Here is a 16726-nt window from a genome sequence, read left to right as displayed (position 1 = left end):
TTGAGTTCTTGTGATGAAATGTTTCAGCGACTGAAATATTATCAATCTTATCTGCTCCATCTGAGTTCTAGGAAATGTTGCTTGTCCTGAAGTTGAAGCCCTTTTCATAGGGTTTACTTTCTTTTGATAACATCAGTTTTGTCTGACATATCTGTTACCAAATGATTCTCCCCTTCCATTAATAGATGTAATGGTTTTGAATAATTTGTGATGTTGACCATAAAAGAATTTATCACTACTCTACTTACTCTCAACTCAGTTTTTTCCCTAATGGCCACCTTCAGTTCAGCCAGCATTCACTGTTTTTAGCCAGAAGTGCATTATATCATCTTTGTGGCTGAGTTTCAATGAGTGTTTTTCATCTCATAATAGTGTGATGGCATAATAAGCACTTTGCATGGCCTTCAAACAATATGAAAAGAAAATTAGTTTCCATTCCACATTGAATGATGCGGCTTCTCCAGATTTTCTTTGTTTAAACAAGTGTGTATTTCTTTTCTTGCACAGTTGTGGTATAGTACCTATAGTATTTGTAATGCACAACATAAATATAATTGAATACAAGCAGCATTGCTGACAAACTGCTTGGTGCATGACAAGATGACGATCTAACTCTAGTGGTGTCTCGCAGCAGCCTTCCTTATCTCCTCTCTTCTTGGCGTCACTCACCACTGCTCTTAGAGTGCTAGACAGGAGCATGGCTAGAGCGCTCATGCTCGCAGAGTGCTTTTTGGCTAGGCCTGCTCTAAGGGGACAAAGATATTTTAGAAGTGAATCAGGAACTCCAGTTTTGCTAGAGTTATACTCTTTTACATGGAGCATATGATTGGATTATAGGCAACACACAGTGCGCACGTGTGACACAGAGTGCATGTGTCCTGCAGCCTCTCAGGGGCATAAAAAATATGAAAGGATACCTAGCATCTCTGGGAAGCATCAGCAAATGTTTTGTCTCCAACAAAAGTTGTTCACAGTGACATGATCTGTTACCCATAGACATTTGATGCAAAGTCTGTAGTCTATATCGCACATCTCACAAACGGAACTGAGAATTGACTACATAGCGAAGGAAAAGAAGTCCAATCATTGGCTTTGCATCAGAACTGAGGCTCATTTTGTTGTTGCTAAATTTCCCAAGCATTTTAAATGCTTCAATTTGTCATTACATTCTTCTTTTAGTTCTAGTCTTCTAACATCTGTCTCAAGGCTGAGAACAGCTTCCTCAATGGATGGTCCTTTCTCAGTACAGTTTTTACTGCTAGGTGCTTCCTCATCATTGCAAGGGTCTTGGTTATTGATAACATTGGCAATTATTTCATTGTCTGTTAGTACTTGTAGTCAGGGTCATCAGCATCACATTGAAGCCAGTTTTGAATATTTTCCTGGTGGTATTCTTCAAATCCTGAAGAGTCTGTAGTTTGCCCGGACAGTATGGATACAAACTGATTATTAGGTGGTTTAGATTAGATTAGATTAGATTAGATTTGCTTTCATTCCAATTGATCCGTAGTGAGGAGGTCCTCCAGGATGTGGAACATGTCATGTTGATAGAGTCATCAGAAGGAAAGATTGTATTCCAAGCTTTTGCTAGTGGAGCTCCAGCTTCAGCTGCCTTATACATAACAACCTTCAAGTAAGTCATTTTCCTGGTACAGTTGCTGAACTGTTTTCCCCAGTCAATATCATATGCAGAAATGCATTTCTGTAATGAAATTTGGAGCTTTCAATTATGCCCTAGTCCATATTTGGAGAACTTAAGTAATGTTTGGAGGCATAAAAAACTTTAAACTATCCATTTTCTACTTCAAATAAAATGTTTGAAGGATGACTTGGAACATTATCAATCAACAGCAAAACATTTCCAAATTTCCAGTTGCTACCTGAAACTTTATGACTTTAGGGATAAATACAGTGTAATTCTATTATTTAATAATATTTGTTTCCATCCATAAATGCTTTTGCATGTTGTAGGTGACTGGCAGTCTTTGTTTCTTAAAGTGCCATAGTTTTGTAGACTTCCATAAGATTTGCAAAGATAACCTGTGTTTCACACACATTTCTGTATGCCATTGCAGTGATGTATGATTTGCTTGCCTTTAAATGAGGCATCGGAGTATAGTATTAGAAACTAGGCCTATTGTTAGCATTTTTTCCAGTATAAACCAGTTTCACAAGCATTATAGATTTATTTTTTAGTGCTCCTTATCAATCAATTTGTAAATATATGCTTTGAAATATGCAGTGGAACTTCAATATCAGATCACAGTTTCTTCTAATATTTATGTCTTTATTTCTTAATTCCATGCTTGATTTGAAATATTTAAGCCAAGTGTTAGCGACTTTAAAATCGGGGTTACTGCCTTGCTTCTTATTCATTTCAACAGATTTTTCATAAATTAAATGTCCATTTATTACTTGTTCTTGCTGCATTCTTGCTTCAACCATGTGTAAACTGCAGTGTCTAAATCCTGTTTTTCTGCAACTTCCGTTGTTGTTCTGTGCAGGCTTTTTGTCAAGTGCACTTGAAAATTTTGCAATGGAATCGCTGTTCTTTTTAATCACAAATGTTGTTGTGCTTCCAACTCCATATCCCTGAGTCAAGCTTGATCTTCTAGCACAGTTTTCACCTCGTTATCAGAAACACTAAGAACAATGTGTGTGTGTGTTTAGTCAAGATTGTGACTGGCACAACAAGAGCACAATCTGTCATCAACAGAGGTTCAGACATCAGTACAGAACAAAAAAATGATGTTCCAGACCAGGACTCAAATGTGGGGCCTTTGCCTTTCACAGTCAAGTATTCTACTAGCTAACCTGACTAAATACGATTCACAACCTGTCCTCTCAGCTTTACTTCACCAGTACCTCATCTAGAAATGACAATGATGGTTTGCAAGGAGGGAAAAACTGCCAAGGTGGTCAGCCGAGCACCAGCAGAACTTTTATTTGATGTGCACACAACTTTAAACTTGGCAACTGGGATATTTTTGGTTAACTAATGTTTCCATTTATCAGTATTCAAATAGCTGATGCTGTACTATAGTGGTATAATGCAAAGAGGCCTCCTTTGTTTCAGACATAACACATTCTTTTAAAATTCTAGTTTTATCAGATACATTTTATACTATCTAAAAAAAAAAGAGGGAAAGCAATTTTTTCTCAAAATACTCTGTTTCCTGTTAATTTAATAGATTACATTTATCAGCTAACAGTTTTTTCCACCGTATGTGACGGATTCCATAGTTCCATGCCTGGATTTAAAACACATAAGCCAGATTCTACTTACTTTAAAATTAGCATTACTCTCTTACTCCAGTGACTGGCTGTATTTGTACTAATGTTTGTTGTCACTAACCATTGATATCGATTGAATTTGCTTTACCCAAATCTTTGTTAGATGTAAATTGTTTGACTGTAACTCCTTTTGGTGTGTTTTTGATTTTGACCTTTTTGTTGAATGCAACTGAAATCTACTTCATCGAATTGGCATCATGTATTGATCAAACTGAGAAATATTTTTGTTTTATTAACACTCTAGCTGCATTTTTAAGAACCTATTTATCTTCCTTTTTAAACAATGAATGTGTGAACAACTGAATGGTCTTGGATATCATTTCCAAATGATGCAGTTATATTCAGGGAGCTCAAATTGTTTGAAAGTTATAATCAGGTGGAGAAAACCATGTAAACAGTCAGTGCTTTATGCAAAGAAGTTCATTATGTGAAAAGATCTAATATTGTTTGGCTACACCATAACCAATCACTCACTGAAATTGATTGCAACTGTCAGGTATTTAGATAGCAATGTTTGCCTTCTCTTTTACTGAAATACCTATGTTGTGGTTACTATGAAGACTGAATTGATCCTGCATTCATAATAATTTGTAGAAGACTGTTTACACATGAACACTTGAAATGTTAATGGCTCTCTCTATCAGCTTGAGTTTTTGAGATTTTGTTTGCAGGTAAGTTTATGATTTTTCTATGCAGGGTTAATCATTGTTTTTGATATAGTTATTTTTAGATTACATATATGTGTTATATTCATTTATATATTCAGGCAATACTTGTTATGTTGCAGGACTCACTGGGAGAATTAAACCAGCAATTAATACAACACCCTTCAATACTCCCTGTAGACTTTGACATTACACCATGTGGCAAGCTTTTATTAAATGTTCCACCTCCTGTCAGCTTGTATGATGTTTCATTTGATCCAGATTATGCTAACAGTCAAGAGTTTGATGATCAAAGAGTTCCAGTTGCAAAACTTCCTCACAGTTCATCTGGTGAATCATCATCTCCTCAGGTAAATGTAAATGAGATTGCATTTTGTTGATTTTATATAACTGCCTTTTTATATATTAAAAAAAAAAAAATTGCACTTAGGAGATGAACTTAAAAGGGGACAGAGAGAGAAAGGGAACAGGTGGAGGGATGTCTTTGTGGAGTGTATAATGACTGCCATAATTTGATTACTAATCAGTAACTGTACAAAAAAAGGCAGTGTTGCCCATTTATCTCATATTCATATGGCTCTAACTCTTTGTACCATTCTTTGGTTTGAAAGATTCACACCAATCACATAAAATTATGAAGCTGAAAATCAGGATTCTTCACATGGGGGGCTGCTAAACGTGGATTTATCTAGATCAAAGATTTGAAAAGTTATTGGTCTGCTTGTATGCTTTTGATGAGGGGTCTTGAACAGGGAATGCGTGAAATGTACATAGTTATTCTGGGAATGCACATTTGTCAAATGAACAGACAGAAAGATGCAGTAGAATAGTCATTTTTATATATGATTTTCATCAATATTCCATTTTAAAAAATCACAAAAATTTCAAATTAAACATATTAAAATTTGAAATGGTTAATTTTTCCACTGAAATCAACACAAGTACCATTGCACAACAAACAGAAAACTGTGACTAAGAAAAATAATATTAAAACAGAAATTATAAATAACAGTGAGAACAATATCACAGAAATGAAGGTCCTGGTGCAGTGTTTTGATTGTGCTATGTACCTTTAATTCTTTTTGTAGCGTTCTTTCACTGCTTCTGCCTTTTGTATTTGCTTTCTCTCCTTCATTAAACTGATTATTTTGTGATATTAACCCACCCTCTAAGAAATATGGTAATGGAGAGAAACCTATTTATTATATTTCAGTTGGGAATAAACTGTGGCTTCCAATTTTGATGTTGGATCCTATTTATTATTTGTGTCCGTATTAGTTGTTGCTTGTATTGGTTATTCATATAATTTTAAGGGTAATATTTTTATTGAAAGTACTGTAGACCTAATTGAAAGTTTTGACTTGAAGAACACCATTACATTCCAGTTATTAAATGTTTGAAAAGAGGAGCTCCAAATGACTGGTGGTACCTGCACTGATCTTTGCTGCCACTAAACATGGACACTGGCTGAAATTGCTTTACCAAATGTTTGTTCAATGGAAACTATTTTGTCACAATTCCTTTTGGTGTGTTTGCTGTTTTGACTGTATCACTGGGTGTAATTGAAATTTACTTTATCAAATTGTTGTCATGTGCTGATCAACTGGAGAGATGTTTTGTTAATCATCTTTGTTCCTAAACTCACTGGCCATGTTTTCAAGAACCTATTTATCTTTCTGTATTTGTAGCCAAAAAATGTCTGTATGAGCCAGCTAACCAATGAATCATAGATTGGTTGTTTTCTAAATTATGGCATGGAGTTAGTCACACAACATTTCATTCAGCGCTTACATGATTTTTTATTTGACTTTAATGATGCTGAAATTTTTGGAAGTTGCTATTAATGATTCGCTGTAAAGGAATTAAATTTGTAGCATTTGTTAAATAAAAAACGAATCTGCGTTTGAACAGCACCATTACTCAAGTGCCGTCACTAAGGACTGTAAAAACATTACACAGCTGCTTTCATTTTCATGGGCTTCAGTACCCCTACGTGTTTACATTTTCTTTTCCTGTACATTCTAAAACCTGTTTAACAATATGTGGCATGGGTATCTGATACCAACCAGTACCATTTATATTTTTCAATATATGTTGACAGATATTCCTCAAGAAACAGTTGTTTGTAGGCTTCCACGTATGTCTCAGTTACTCTTATTTTATTACTGTGGTAATAAGTGCCAGAGAAAACACAGGTCCTAATGATTTCACAGTTTTAAGTTGTCAGACCATATGCAATTATGTGTTGTGACTCAAAGCCAGATGTTTGTTACTTCACAGATCCATCATAGGCTTTTTTGTTCTACTGTATGGCCACTGGAAGAAAAACTGTGTAAAAATGGTTTCACTGTTCTCCACTGCACCTTTTGTCTTATACGGGAACAGTCTTGCAGGTGGAATATTAAGTGAAATACAAGCAACATTTTTGTTGATGGTGGAGGCATTTCCACAGGCATGATTTACATGCATTGGTAACTTTATGATTGATATAGACACACTGGGAACCTAGCTTGATGTAACTGATAATGAACACATTAGAAGTCCTTCCTCTGTCTCATTTACATCCCCTTATCTCTCACACTGTGCGTACTATCCTTGTTTTATGCTCTTTTTAAATAATGTGTGCATTGACAAGATAGTTCATGGGTGAACAGCTGGATGTCAGTGTCCAGTGGGCCAATATTTTGGCAAGTGATCTCATTGCCATCATCAGGTGTGCTGATGAACTGACTGCTTTGGACCAGCATGGTGCTTTTATCTTCCCCCTGCCCCTCCCTCTGACCTGCCATTTTATCTCCATTTGCATCCAGCAACTCTTTCCCACCACTCCGCCAACACATAGCTCTATCATAGGTTCGCACTCAGGTACGCTTGCTGACAGCACCTCTGCTGTTCCTGTGCCTACCTCTGAAGTCCGTTCATTGTGGGATATCTACTTCGAAGAATGAACTGACTTTGGGGGCAGGTTTTGTTGGCACACATACTTGGACGCAAACCTAGGACAGAGCAGTGTGTCGGCGGGAGGAGTGGGGATGGAGATGCTGGGTGTGGGCTGTGGATGGAACAGCAGATTGTAGGGGGGGGGGGGGGGGGAGAGATGAAAGTGCTGTGCTGGCCTCCAAGCACTCAGTTCATCAGCACATCCGATGATGCCATCATGGTCACTTGCCAAAATATGCCTGTTGGATACTGTCATCCAGCTGTTCGTCTGTGAACTATTTCATCATGAAGTACACTGTACACTGGGTGAAGCTGAACAATTAAAATAATGTATGCATTGTTATGAGTTTCAAGAATTCAGTGAAATATTACAATATGCAGTGCAGTGGATAACAGGATCAATCTTCTGGAAAACAAGAAAGGCATTAGAAATGTTCTTAGGTAATGAAATTTGATCTTTGTGAAAAAGATTTCCCTTTTTTTAGTTTGCTTGGTTTTCTGTGGTTGTTTGGATTCTGGGACAGGTTCTTTGCCTCAGTGTCAGACTTCCTGGCCACTCACATTCTAACTCCTATTTGAAAATTATCACTCTTTTTTTTGTAAGAAATATGTTATTACAAAGCCTTGAGCTTCAACAGTTAGTGCATCCTATAATTGTTTCTTGACCTTGCACAGCAACTGTTGCCCAGTGTAATTGTTCTGGAAGTTGCTTACTGATTTATACGTCATCATTGCCAGTGAGGAGAATGTAGAAGATGTCCAACTCAAATTAAAATGTATTTTTAGGCCATGTTCTAGAAAAGTATGTGATGTGGAAGATAGGAATGAGGAGGAGTCACCATGGTTCAGTAACACTGTTAGAAATTCACTACAAAAGAATGGCAGATTCAAATCAAACTGAATCCCTATTGAGAAACAAATACATAACAAAGTCAAAGCAAACATACAGAATGTTCTGTGAGAAATATTCAGTGAATTCAGAATGAAACTCTTACTTGCCATGTTATCAAAAAACCCTAAAAAGTTTTAGTCTTACACCAAATCAATCAATTTAGAAAACTTATCTGTCCAGTTGCTCATCGATCATGGTGAGACCAACAGATGATAAAATGGTGGCTGAAATACTTCCTCTAAACATAAAAGTTTTCTGGGTATGGTACCGCGTCATAATGCAATTAATATATATGTTGCATTCTAGCTACGCAGTGTCCTTTATATTTTGTTGTTACTGTTCACTGCGCATGCCATTATGTCAGAATTTTAAAAAGGTAAGTAGTTTCATTGGTCACTTAAGGAAGAAGGAGAGGGAACTTTATTTTAATAGGTTATTGCGGTGGAGAGAGAATGTGACCTCTGTTGTCTATTGGCTCTTGTGTTGTGTACCATAATTGGTGGTCACTGTTGAATGAGAAGTTGGCTGCTGTTTACCAACTGCTGGACGTCAGCTGCATGGCAGCAGTTACTTGCCGGTAGTGCTCGTGCCTCGTGTTGACAGTGCGGTCTGTTGGGCTCTGATTGCTGGCAGCCAAGATAGGGCAAGTCTAAGTCCATCCTCCCTGCTCATGTTATTGGGGTGTTTAAGTATTTCGAAGGCCTCTCTGAATTTGCATTTTGTCATAATTGAAAAAATTCGGAGTAGGTATTAAAATCTGCGGAGAAGAAATAAAAACTTTGAGGTTCGCCGATAACATTGTAATTCTGTCAGAGACAGCAAAGGACTTGGAAGAGCAGTTGAATGGAATGGACAATGTCTTGAAAGGATATAAGATGAACATCAACAAAAGCAAAATGAGGATAATGTAATGTAGTCGAATTGAGTCGGGTGATGCTGAGGGAATTAGATGAGGAAATGAGACACTTAAAGTAGCAAAGGAATTTTGCTATTTGGCGAGCCAAATAACTGATGATTGTCGAAGTAGCCAGGATATAAAATGTAGACTGGCAATGGCAAGGAAAGTATTTCTGAAGAAGAGAAATTTGTTAACATCGAGTATAGATTTAAGTGTCAGGAAGTCGTTTCTGAAAGTATTTGTATGGAGTGTAACCATGTATGGAAGTGAAACATGGACGATAAATAGTTTGGACAAGAAAATAATAGAAGCTTTTGAAATGTGGTGCTACAGAAGAATGGTGAAGATTAGATGGGTAGATTACATAACTAATGAGGAGGTATTGAATAGAATTGGGGAGAAGAGGAGTTTGTGGCACAACTTGACAAGAAGAAGGGACCAGTTGGTAGGACATGTTACATGTTCTGAGGCATCAAAGGATCACAAATTTAGCATTGGAGGGCAGTTTGGAGGGTAAAAATCGTAGAGGGAGACCAAGAGATGAAGGCACTAAGCAGATTCAGAAGGATGTAGGTTGAAGTAAGTACTGGGAGATGAAGAAGCTTGCACAGGATAGAGTAGCATGGAGAGCTGCATCAAACCAGTCTCAGGACTGAAGACCACAACAACAACAGCAACAACAACAACATAATTGGCTGCTTGGCTAACACACAGGCTTCGCTGAATTTTATTTCTTTTTCACAGTCTTGCTGATGTTCTGCCACTGTGGATTTGTTGTGTTGCCCTAGACGAATGTAGCACTCGTGTTTCCCAATGCGCGTTGCTATTGGCCTACCAGTCTCGCCGATGCATGCCTCTCCACATTTGAATTCCACCTCATAAATGCCTGCGGTGTGTAATGCATCCATCTAGTTCTTAGTGGAGCCTAGCACGTCCTGGATCCTATGACCACTATAGAAGACAGGCTGCACCCCAACGCCGTGAAGGTGTTTGCCTATTCACACACGGATTTTTTTTTTTTTTTTTTTTTTTTTTTTTTTTTTTTTCCCTCCAGCAGCAGTAGCTTTTTTTTTACATTATGATGCGGTATCATACACCGAAAACTTTTATGTCAACTGACTCTGGCCGTGGTAGCCTACACAGTTATTTACTTCCTCTGAAGTTGCCTCACCAAAGACAGCAACACAGTTCCAACTTCCAACTGTCGAATAGATACCAGAATGACAGTTTTGGAAGTAAGTAAGTGTGGAATCAAAAATTTGAACAAGTTGCTCAATAGAGGAAAGACTACTGGACCTATTAGCTTCTGTATTGAATATACAGAAGGACTGATCTCACTGTTGTTGTTGTTGTTGTTGTTGTTGTTGTGGTCTTCAGTCCTGAGACTGGTTTGATGCAGCTCTCCATGCTACTCTATCCTGTGCAAGCTTCTTCATCTCCCAGTACCTACTGCAACCTACATCCTTCTGAATCTGCTTAGTGTATTCATCTCTTGGTCTCCCCCTATGATTTTTACCCTCCACGCTGCCCTCCAATACTAACTGTTAGCAACAGTTTATTGTAGGTTGCTGGAACAACTTGTGATGAAACAAGCTGGGATCTTTTTACTTCCTATCTTGTTTTGCCATCTGCCTCCCTAAATTCATTTTTTCAGTTTTTGACTATTTTACCATTAACATATATGAGTATAACCTGCATTTTCATAGAAGAGAAAGTATGGCCCTCAGTCTTAAAGAATATAGCACCAGAACTAATTTTGTGCTTATTTTTGTGTGTGTTATCAATTTTATAATTTATTTTGACTATTTGTAGTTATTATCTATTGTTATAGGGTGAAATCAGTGATTGTTCTGTGACGTAGATTCTATTGTTGACTTATAAACAAATATAAATTCTGTACTAATTATAAACATTTAGAAGATGAACCACTAGCATTCTTTAAGTGTTTGTTTGGCTCCATTCGAAAACATGTTAGCAAAGCCAGCCCTTAATTAATTCCAAAATAATTACCAAGTTTGTCAAAAGTATTGCTTGTATAACTATATCTGTTAATTTCATCATTTAAACAAATAATTCGGCGTAACCTTTGTGCTATGAGAAACTGTTAAAAAGAACAAATTTTTCTATATATTCAAGTAATTGAATGAGTTATCTTTTAATTTTAATTTCAGTAATCTAAACAGCAGACAGTGTATAGTTTCAGTGCCATTTATTGTGAGGATATATATAGGCCCAAGTTTTGGTCCCGAGACAGTCAGTCCATGACCAATTTTCAGACGAGGAACATTTATTGGTTAGATCAACAACAATGCATCAACTTAACCGTGAAATAAGTGTGTTAAAATAATGACAGTGTCTGTTCAGTTGTGCCACACGTACCATATTATTCTGTAAGAACTGTGTGGTTATGTTTTTACTGCTCGTAGATATTCAACGGTTAACTATTGTCGCAGTATGCTGTCGTTTGCCTGCAAACTATTAATGAGGCTTATCAATAGTTAACCAATAGTGAACTGGTCCTGTTAACTGTGTAATATTGGGGGGCTGTGAACAGTGAAAGCAAATAACTGGAAAAGCAACTGTCGACTACATCATTTACAGTAGTCAGTGTTGAACTCCCACCCCCCATTTTTCAGCCAGTATGAAAATGCAGTACGTCGACACCGAGGACTATCAACGAAGAAATAAAGCAGGCAAATGTCACAAACTAAGTGTATTATATGACTGCAGAAAGGGCAATCATTACAGTTTATAAGAAGAAGCACAGTACAAGTGCACAAATCAGCAATCATACATTGTTAATGTCAGTATGTTGTAGAATTATAGAGCATATGTTGTGCTGTCGTGACTTTTGTTGGAAACCAAACATCCCACCTGTAGGAGTTAACATGGTTTCTGCAAGCACTGCCCATATGAAACCCAATTTTCTTTGTTCATTCACAAGATGCAGAAGGCATTAGATAATGGAGTTCATGTTGAAGTCAGATTTCTGGGCTTCTTGAAAGTCTTTGATTGAATTCCACTTCATCACCTAGTGGCATTCAATAAGTAACATAACAATTTCTTTTTCTGAAAGTGGATCAGTTTTATTCAGGATTCCAATACACCTTATTACTCCCCACTCTTTTGGCTACAAAACCCTGTTTTTTAACATAATCTCCTTTCAGTGTGACAGTCTTACACCACCGTACTGGGAAGTGCCCATATGTCTGCATTCTAGCAAGCACTCTACTGGTTGATGTCGGAGCCAACATCTTGGTGCATCAATAACCTCCCCATTGTCTGTCACAGTGAGCCTTGTAATATGAAAGTAATTTTGCACTGATGGTCCTTTGTTGCTCTTTATGGTTTTCTGTTAGGAATCCAGTGGGCAATATACCTTTGAGTATCCCAGCTGGTGGGCAAGTGTGTCAACACTATCACTGGAGACACCCAGGTGAGCAGCATCATGTTTGGTTGTGATCTGTTGATCACCTTGAATGAGAGTGTCCAGATGTTTTTTGTAGGAGTTACAGCTGCGTGCAGCTGACTGGCGCATGGGAGATTGGACAGGTTTGCACAACCTTGTTGTGGTGATGGCAGATGCCTTGCATAGTGGCTCACTGTGCTTTTGTTTTCTGCCAGGCCTCTGTAGACATTGTGCAAGCAATGCTCTGGTTTTGTGCCAAAAGAAATTCAATTACATCTCTCTGCTTGGAAAGCGCCTTCGTTATGGATGCCATTTTGAAGGCTGTGTGTAGTGCCGACACCTGTTGGAACTTGATGAAACTGTAAAAGCATAAGTGAGAATATTTCACACTGTCTCACAACAAGTTCTGCATTTTTTATACCAGAGTTGGCCCAGAAAAAAAATGTTTTGCATTACTTATTGAATGCCTCCCATATACCTGACAAGATTTGCAGCCAGGTTATAGACAATCTAGCAAATGGAAGTGAGTATATTGTTCAGAATATAATAGAGGGAAACATTCCACGTGGGAATGATATATTGAGTATATATATATTGAGAATGATATACTGAGTATATTGTTCTTAACATAACCATTGTCTGAAGCAAAAGTAGCTTCTGACCTGACTCATGGTAGTCTACTGTTTGATACATATAAATGACTTGTCAGAAAAAGTCTAGCTCTATGAAGCTGAAGCTGTTTCAAGCATACGGCTGTGGTTTCGGAAGTGGCATTGTTAGTAAACTCTTATGAAATATGGAGAGATTTGAAGTTAAACAGCACCTTGTACAAAGATTAACATTTAACCTCCACTCTAGATAAATGTGGTATGTAGTGTATAAATAGACGAAAAAACTGTTACTGGAATAAGTATCTGCTGTTGTGTAATTTGAGATGAACTGACATAAATGTAGCCATGCTGAAGGCAGATTCAGACACCTTTTTTTAATTGGAACCATCATATGAAAACGTAATTCATTTATGAAAGACCTGAATAAGGCACTGGTATAGATGTAGGTTTTATGCCCCTCAAATAACAATAAATGAAACCTCCACAGAAATGGTATATGGCAAATGCAATGGTTGTAATGTCTTCACGCTTCTGTGAATGCAAGAAGAAAAAATAAAAGAAGAGAAATGTATGAGTGTCACAGGAACGGTAAGGCATCCAAAACACTGATACAAAGGTGCAGCTGCAAGACAAATGCAAATTAGGAAGCTGGTAGCATATGCGATTAATGTGTGATGTTTGAGATAATTCATCTACTTAATCAGGAAATAGGAGTGACACATTAGAATTAGAATTGAGAAAGTGATGTCACAGAGAGAGAAAGGAAATAAAAATAGTTAAATAATCATTTCTGTTGGAACGTACACAGCGAAATAAGTAATTCTGAATATGGAAAATGCAAGAATAAGCTAAACTGTACTTCAATGTCCATAACTACATGGAACACCGCATTACAGTACGTCGTTAAGGTAATGCCACAGAATATACAAAGCACAGTCATAGAGGTCTATTACAGTCCTTGTAGTACACTTTACCACACACACATTCACATATGAAATATACTGTTCATGTATCCAAAACAATGTTATTGAGAACTATTTTGTAGTTCCCAAGGTGGTCTTCTGTACTGGTCAGTGTGTATTGAGTTTCAGGGCCATTGGAGATTAATGGAACACTTTTATTCGTTTGATGATGAGCACCCTTATATGTTGAGTATATTTAATCTCAATACACTTTTAGAAACTGAAATTTGTTCGGTGTTAAAACAAAATGTTGTTAAATTACATTTTCATCAAGTTCAGTTTTGCTTTAAATATTTGTATGTGAAATAATACTGGACATAAAAGGAGATTCATACAACCTAACAATAATTGAAAATTTTAATACTTAGTAATTTTGTTTTTCCTCATAGCAAGTTCACCAACATTAATAAACTGTTTTGATAATTGTGACATTGTTATGTTTTTGGAGACAGTAGGTATGGTTGTATCAGCAGGTGCATTCCAGTCATGTGCAACACACATTTATGCTCTGTTTTGACAATTTGGGGAAACACAGATTGTGTCCTAGTTGTACAATACTTTTGAACATTTATTTTCAGCAGGGTCTAAGCTTGTACTACAGATACATAATTAGAATATATTACTGTGACTACATAAAGTTTTATGACATAGCTGGAAAGTGCAGTTTGTGGCAAATTGATATGGTTGCATTTTATCAGATTGCTAGTCCATCCTTGGCCCCTGAGGACGTCGCCCTGCCCCCTATAACCACTCCAACATATGCAATAGAGTTCCAGAAAGCCATACAGGAATCCTCTCAAGGCAGGGAGGTACTGACAGTGCAGGTAGGCAAAGACCAATGGTTTGGTTGGCTTTTGGTGAAAATGTAAATTGGCTATGGGTTATCCACTTTTTCCTGTAAAATGTGTGATGGTTATTTCAGTAGCGTGGATGGTATTCAACATCTTATTTCTTTCACTGCATAAACTGTTCACTCCCCCACAGTATTTTGTAAATATTCCTGACCTGTCACTATGTGTGTGTTGTGTTACCTGCATTCCACTAATTGTTTTATGCAGATGTTTTCCTGTAGTTTTTTGTGATACATGTTGTTTTAGGGTATTTGGTGAAGGTTTGATCATATTTACTGTTATGTACATTTTAGTTTTGTGCTTTTCTTCTTCCCACCTTTTGAGGAAAAGAAAAAAATGGCACTTATTCTCACCTTCCTACAAGAGAACCAGTTTCACCCTTATCCTGTCATTTTGTAAAATATTAAAGTGATTGTATATCTTCATAATTCTATCCTTTTGATGTGGCAGTTTTATTTTTGATTTGCTTGTATTTTTAAAGGGAAAAGAAAACAAAAATATATAGTGCATGATCCTTCACTTTAAATATTTGAGAACTACTGGATTTGATAAAATATCAGCAATATGGCACATTTTCCTTCACTTTTATTTAGTTGTCACAAAAGGGATAAAACCCTCATTTCAGTACTTTAGTTCATGTTATGTATGACACTTCAGAATTAATATTATTTGTTTCCCTTGTCTCAATAATCTGTTAGCATTATGTATAGTGCTTTTTATGTTCCAGCGTTTTGCCTTTATTATTACACGTAACATTTTCATAAGAATGAGTGTCCAAAATGTGTGAATTGGGGATATTTTTTCTGTTCTATTCGTGCCTAGAGAGAGGCAAGAAAAAATATTAACTGTGAGTGTACAGTGGGGAACATTATGTCTTATTTTATTGAAAATCAAGAAATGAGTTTTTTTTATCTACCCGTGCTGATTTGTTGCCTAGAGAATTCAGTTTATATGCTCACATTGTACTTTACCTTAATTGTGTAGAATTCATGCAATAATATCAAATTATGAATTTTTGTCACCTTGCAGCTGTATAAACCAGAAGGGAGCAGTCTTGGATTCAGTGTTGTTGGTCTCCGAAGTGAGGAGAAAGGTGAACTTGGAATCTTTGTGCAGGAAATACAACCAACAGGCATTGCAGGCCGGTAAGTATACAAAAAGCTCATTTTTTCCTTTGGTTTGGTTCATTGGGGGATGACTAGTAATCTTTGACCCCCTGACACAGAAACTGACAATGGTGGTGTGAGTATTGAAATATTCTGCTCAGAAGTAGTTTCAACACAATTCCTCCTAGTTATAATTGCATAGTATAAAAAATGATGGGCATAGTGGTAAGTGTACTCCTTTTTATTTTAGACATAATTACAGAACTTGGTTGTTAGGAATCATATTAGCTGATTGTTTGTAAGATAAAAAAAGAAGTATGTAATGTGTTAATTACTTTTCTCCATGTACTAAACATTATATTTCCCCAAATCAGTGTCATGTGACTGCTAGATTAAAAAGCAACAGAAGTTAATAAATGGAAAATAGATCAGTGTCCCGATGGGTTACTAGGACCTCTTGGATTTTACAATGTAGATTTAAAAGAACTTGTAAGTCACCCTATCAAGAGGGTGTATTATGTAATTGGGAAAATACATTGGTTGTTGCCATTTTCGAAACGAGTTAGAGGATGAAAGCCCTGAAGTACTGATGTAGTCGCAGTGAGACATAACTTGTGCTTGTGTATGCAGTTTACATGTAGACCAAACAGATACAAACAAAAAGAGAGAGAGAGACACGCTTCCAATCTGTCAATTATTGCCTGTCATCAAGCGAGAAAATATAACTTTTCTCTCAAAAGTGTTTCAGGCGTAAAAATAAGATAAGATCTTTTGTTCCTAATTTGCAGGATAAAACGGTAAGCATTTTAAATTTGGTGTGACAGAAAGATTATTTTATATATGTGTATAGATAAAATATGAAGTAAAGAGGCACTAGAAAGAAGAGTAGACAAAAGGAGATTTTAGCAGAGAAAAGCAAATGAAAGGTAAGTGGGAAATGAACTAAGCCAACTAAGAGCAGACAGCTTGGCACTTGAAGGAGATGTACTGATAACTCATAAACCAGCCAGTCCCTGACTTTGTAAATGGGATATACAGAGTGCTTGTAAGGGTGTTGCAGGATAATTTGGCTGAGAAGATTATTAAGAAAAAAATTCA

At 36.8% G+C, this 16726-nt stretch overlaps 1 protein-coding gene across 3 annotated transcripts in view; it reads left to right on the top strand.

Annotated features, from left to right (window-relative positions):
• LOC124613182 (patj homolog) overlaps positions 1 to 16726 on the top strand; it is a 475849-nt gene that overhangs the window by 18670 nt on the left and 440453 nt on the right. For 2 of the 3 annotated variants that reach the window (XM_047141824.1, XM_047141823.1), the window contains exons 3-5: positions 4082 to 4309; positions 14370 to 14495; positions 15552 to 15667. In XM_047141824.1, coding sequence (XP_046997780.1) covers positions 4082 to 4309; positions 14370 to 14495; positions 15552 to 15667 — 470 coding nt within the window. The remainder of the gene's footprint in view (positions 1 to 4081; positions 4310 to 14369; positions 14496 to 15551; positions 15668 to 16726) is intronic. The other variant, XM_047141825.1, reaches the window with a different exon arrangement.

This window comes from Schistocerca americana, chromosome 4, assembly GCF_021461395.2.
Source record: "Schistocerca americana isolate TAMUIC-IGC-003095 chromosome 4, iqSchAmer2.1, whole genome shotgun sequence".
NCBI classification, from domain to species: Eukaryota; Metazoa; Arthropoda; class Insecta; order Orthoptera; family Acrididae; genus Schistocerca; species Schistocerca americana.
Note: the sequence above shows the minus strand (reverse complement) of the source record. Positions and strands in the feature narration are given on the sequence as shown.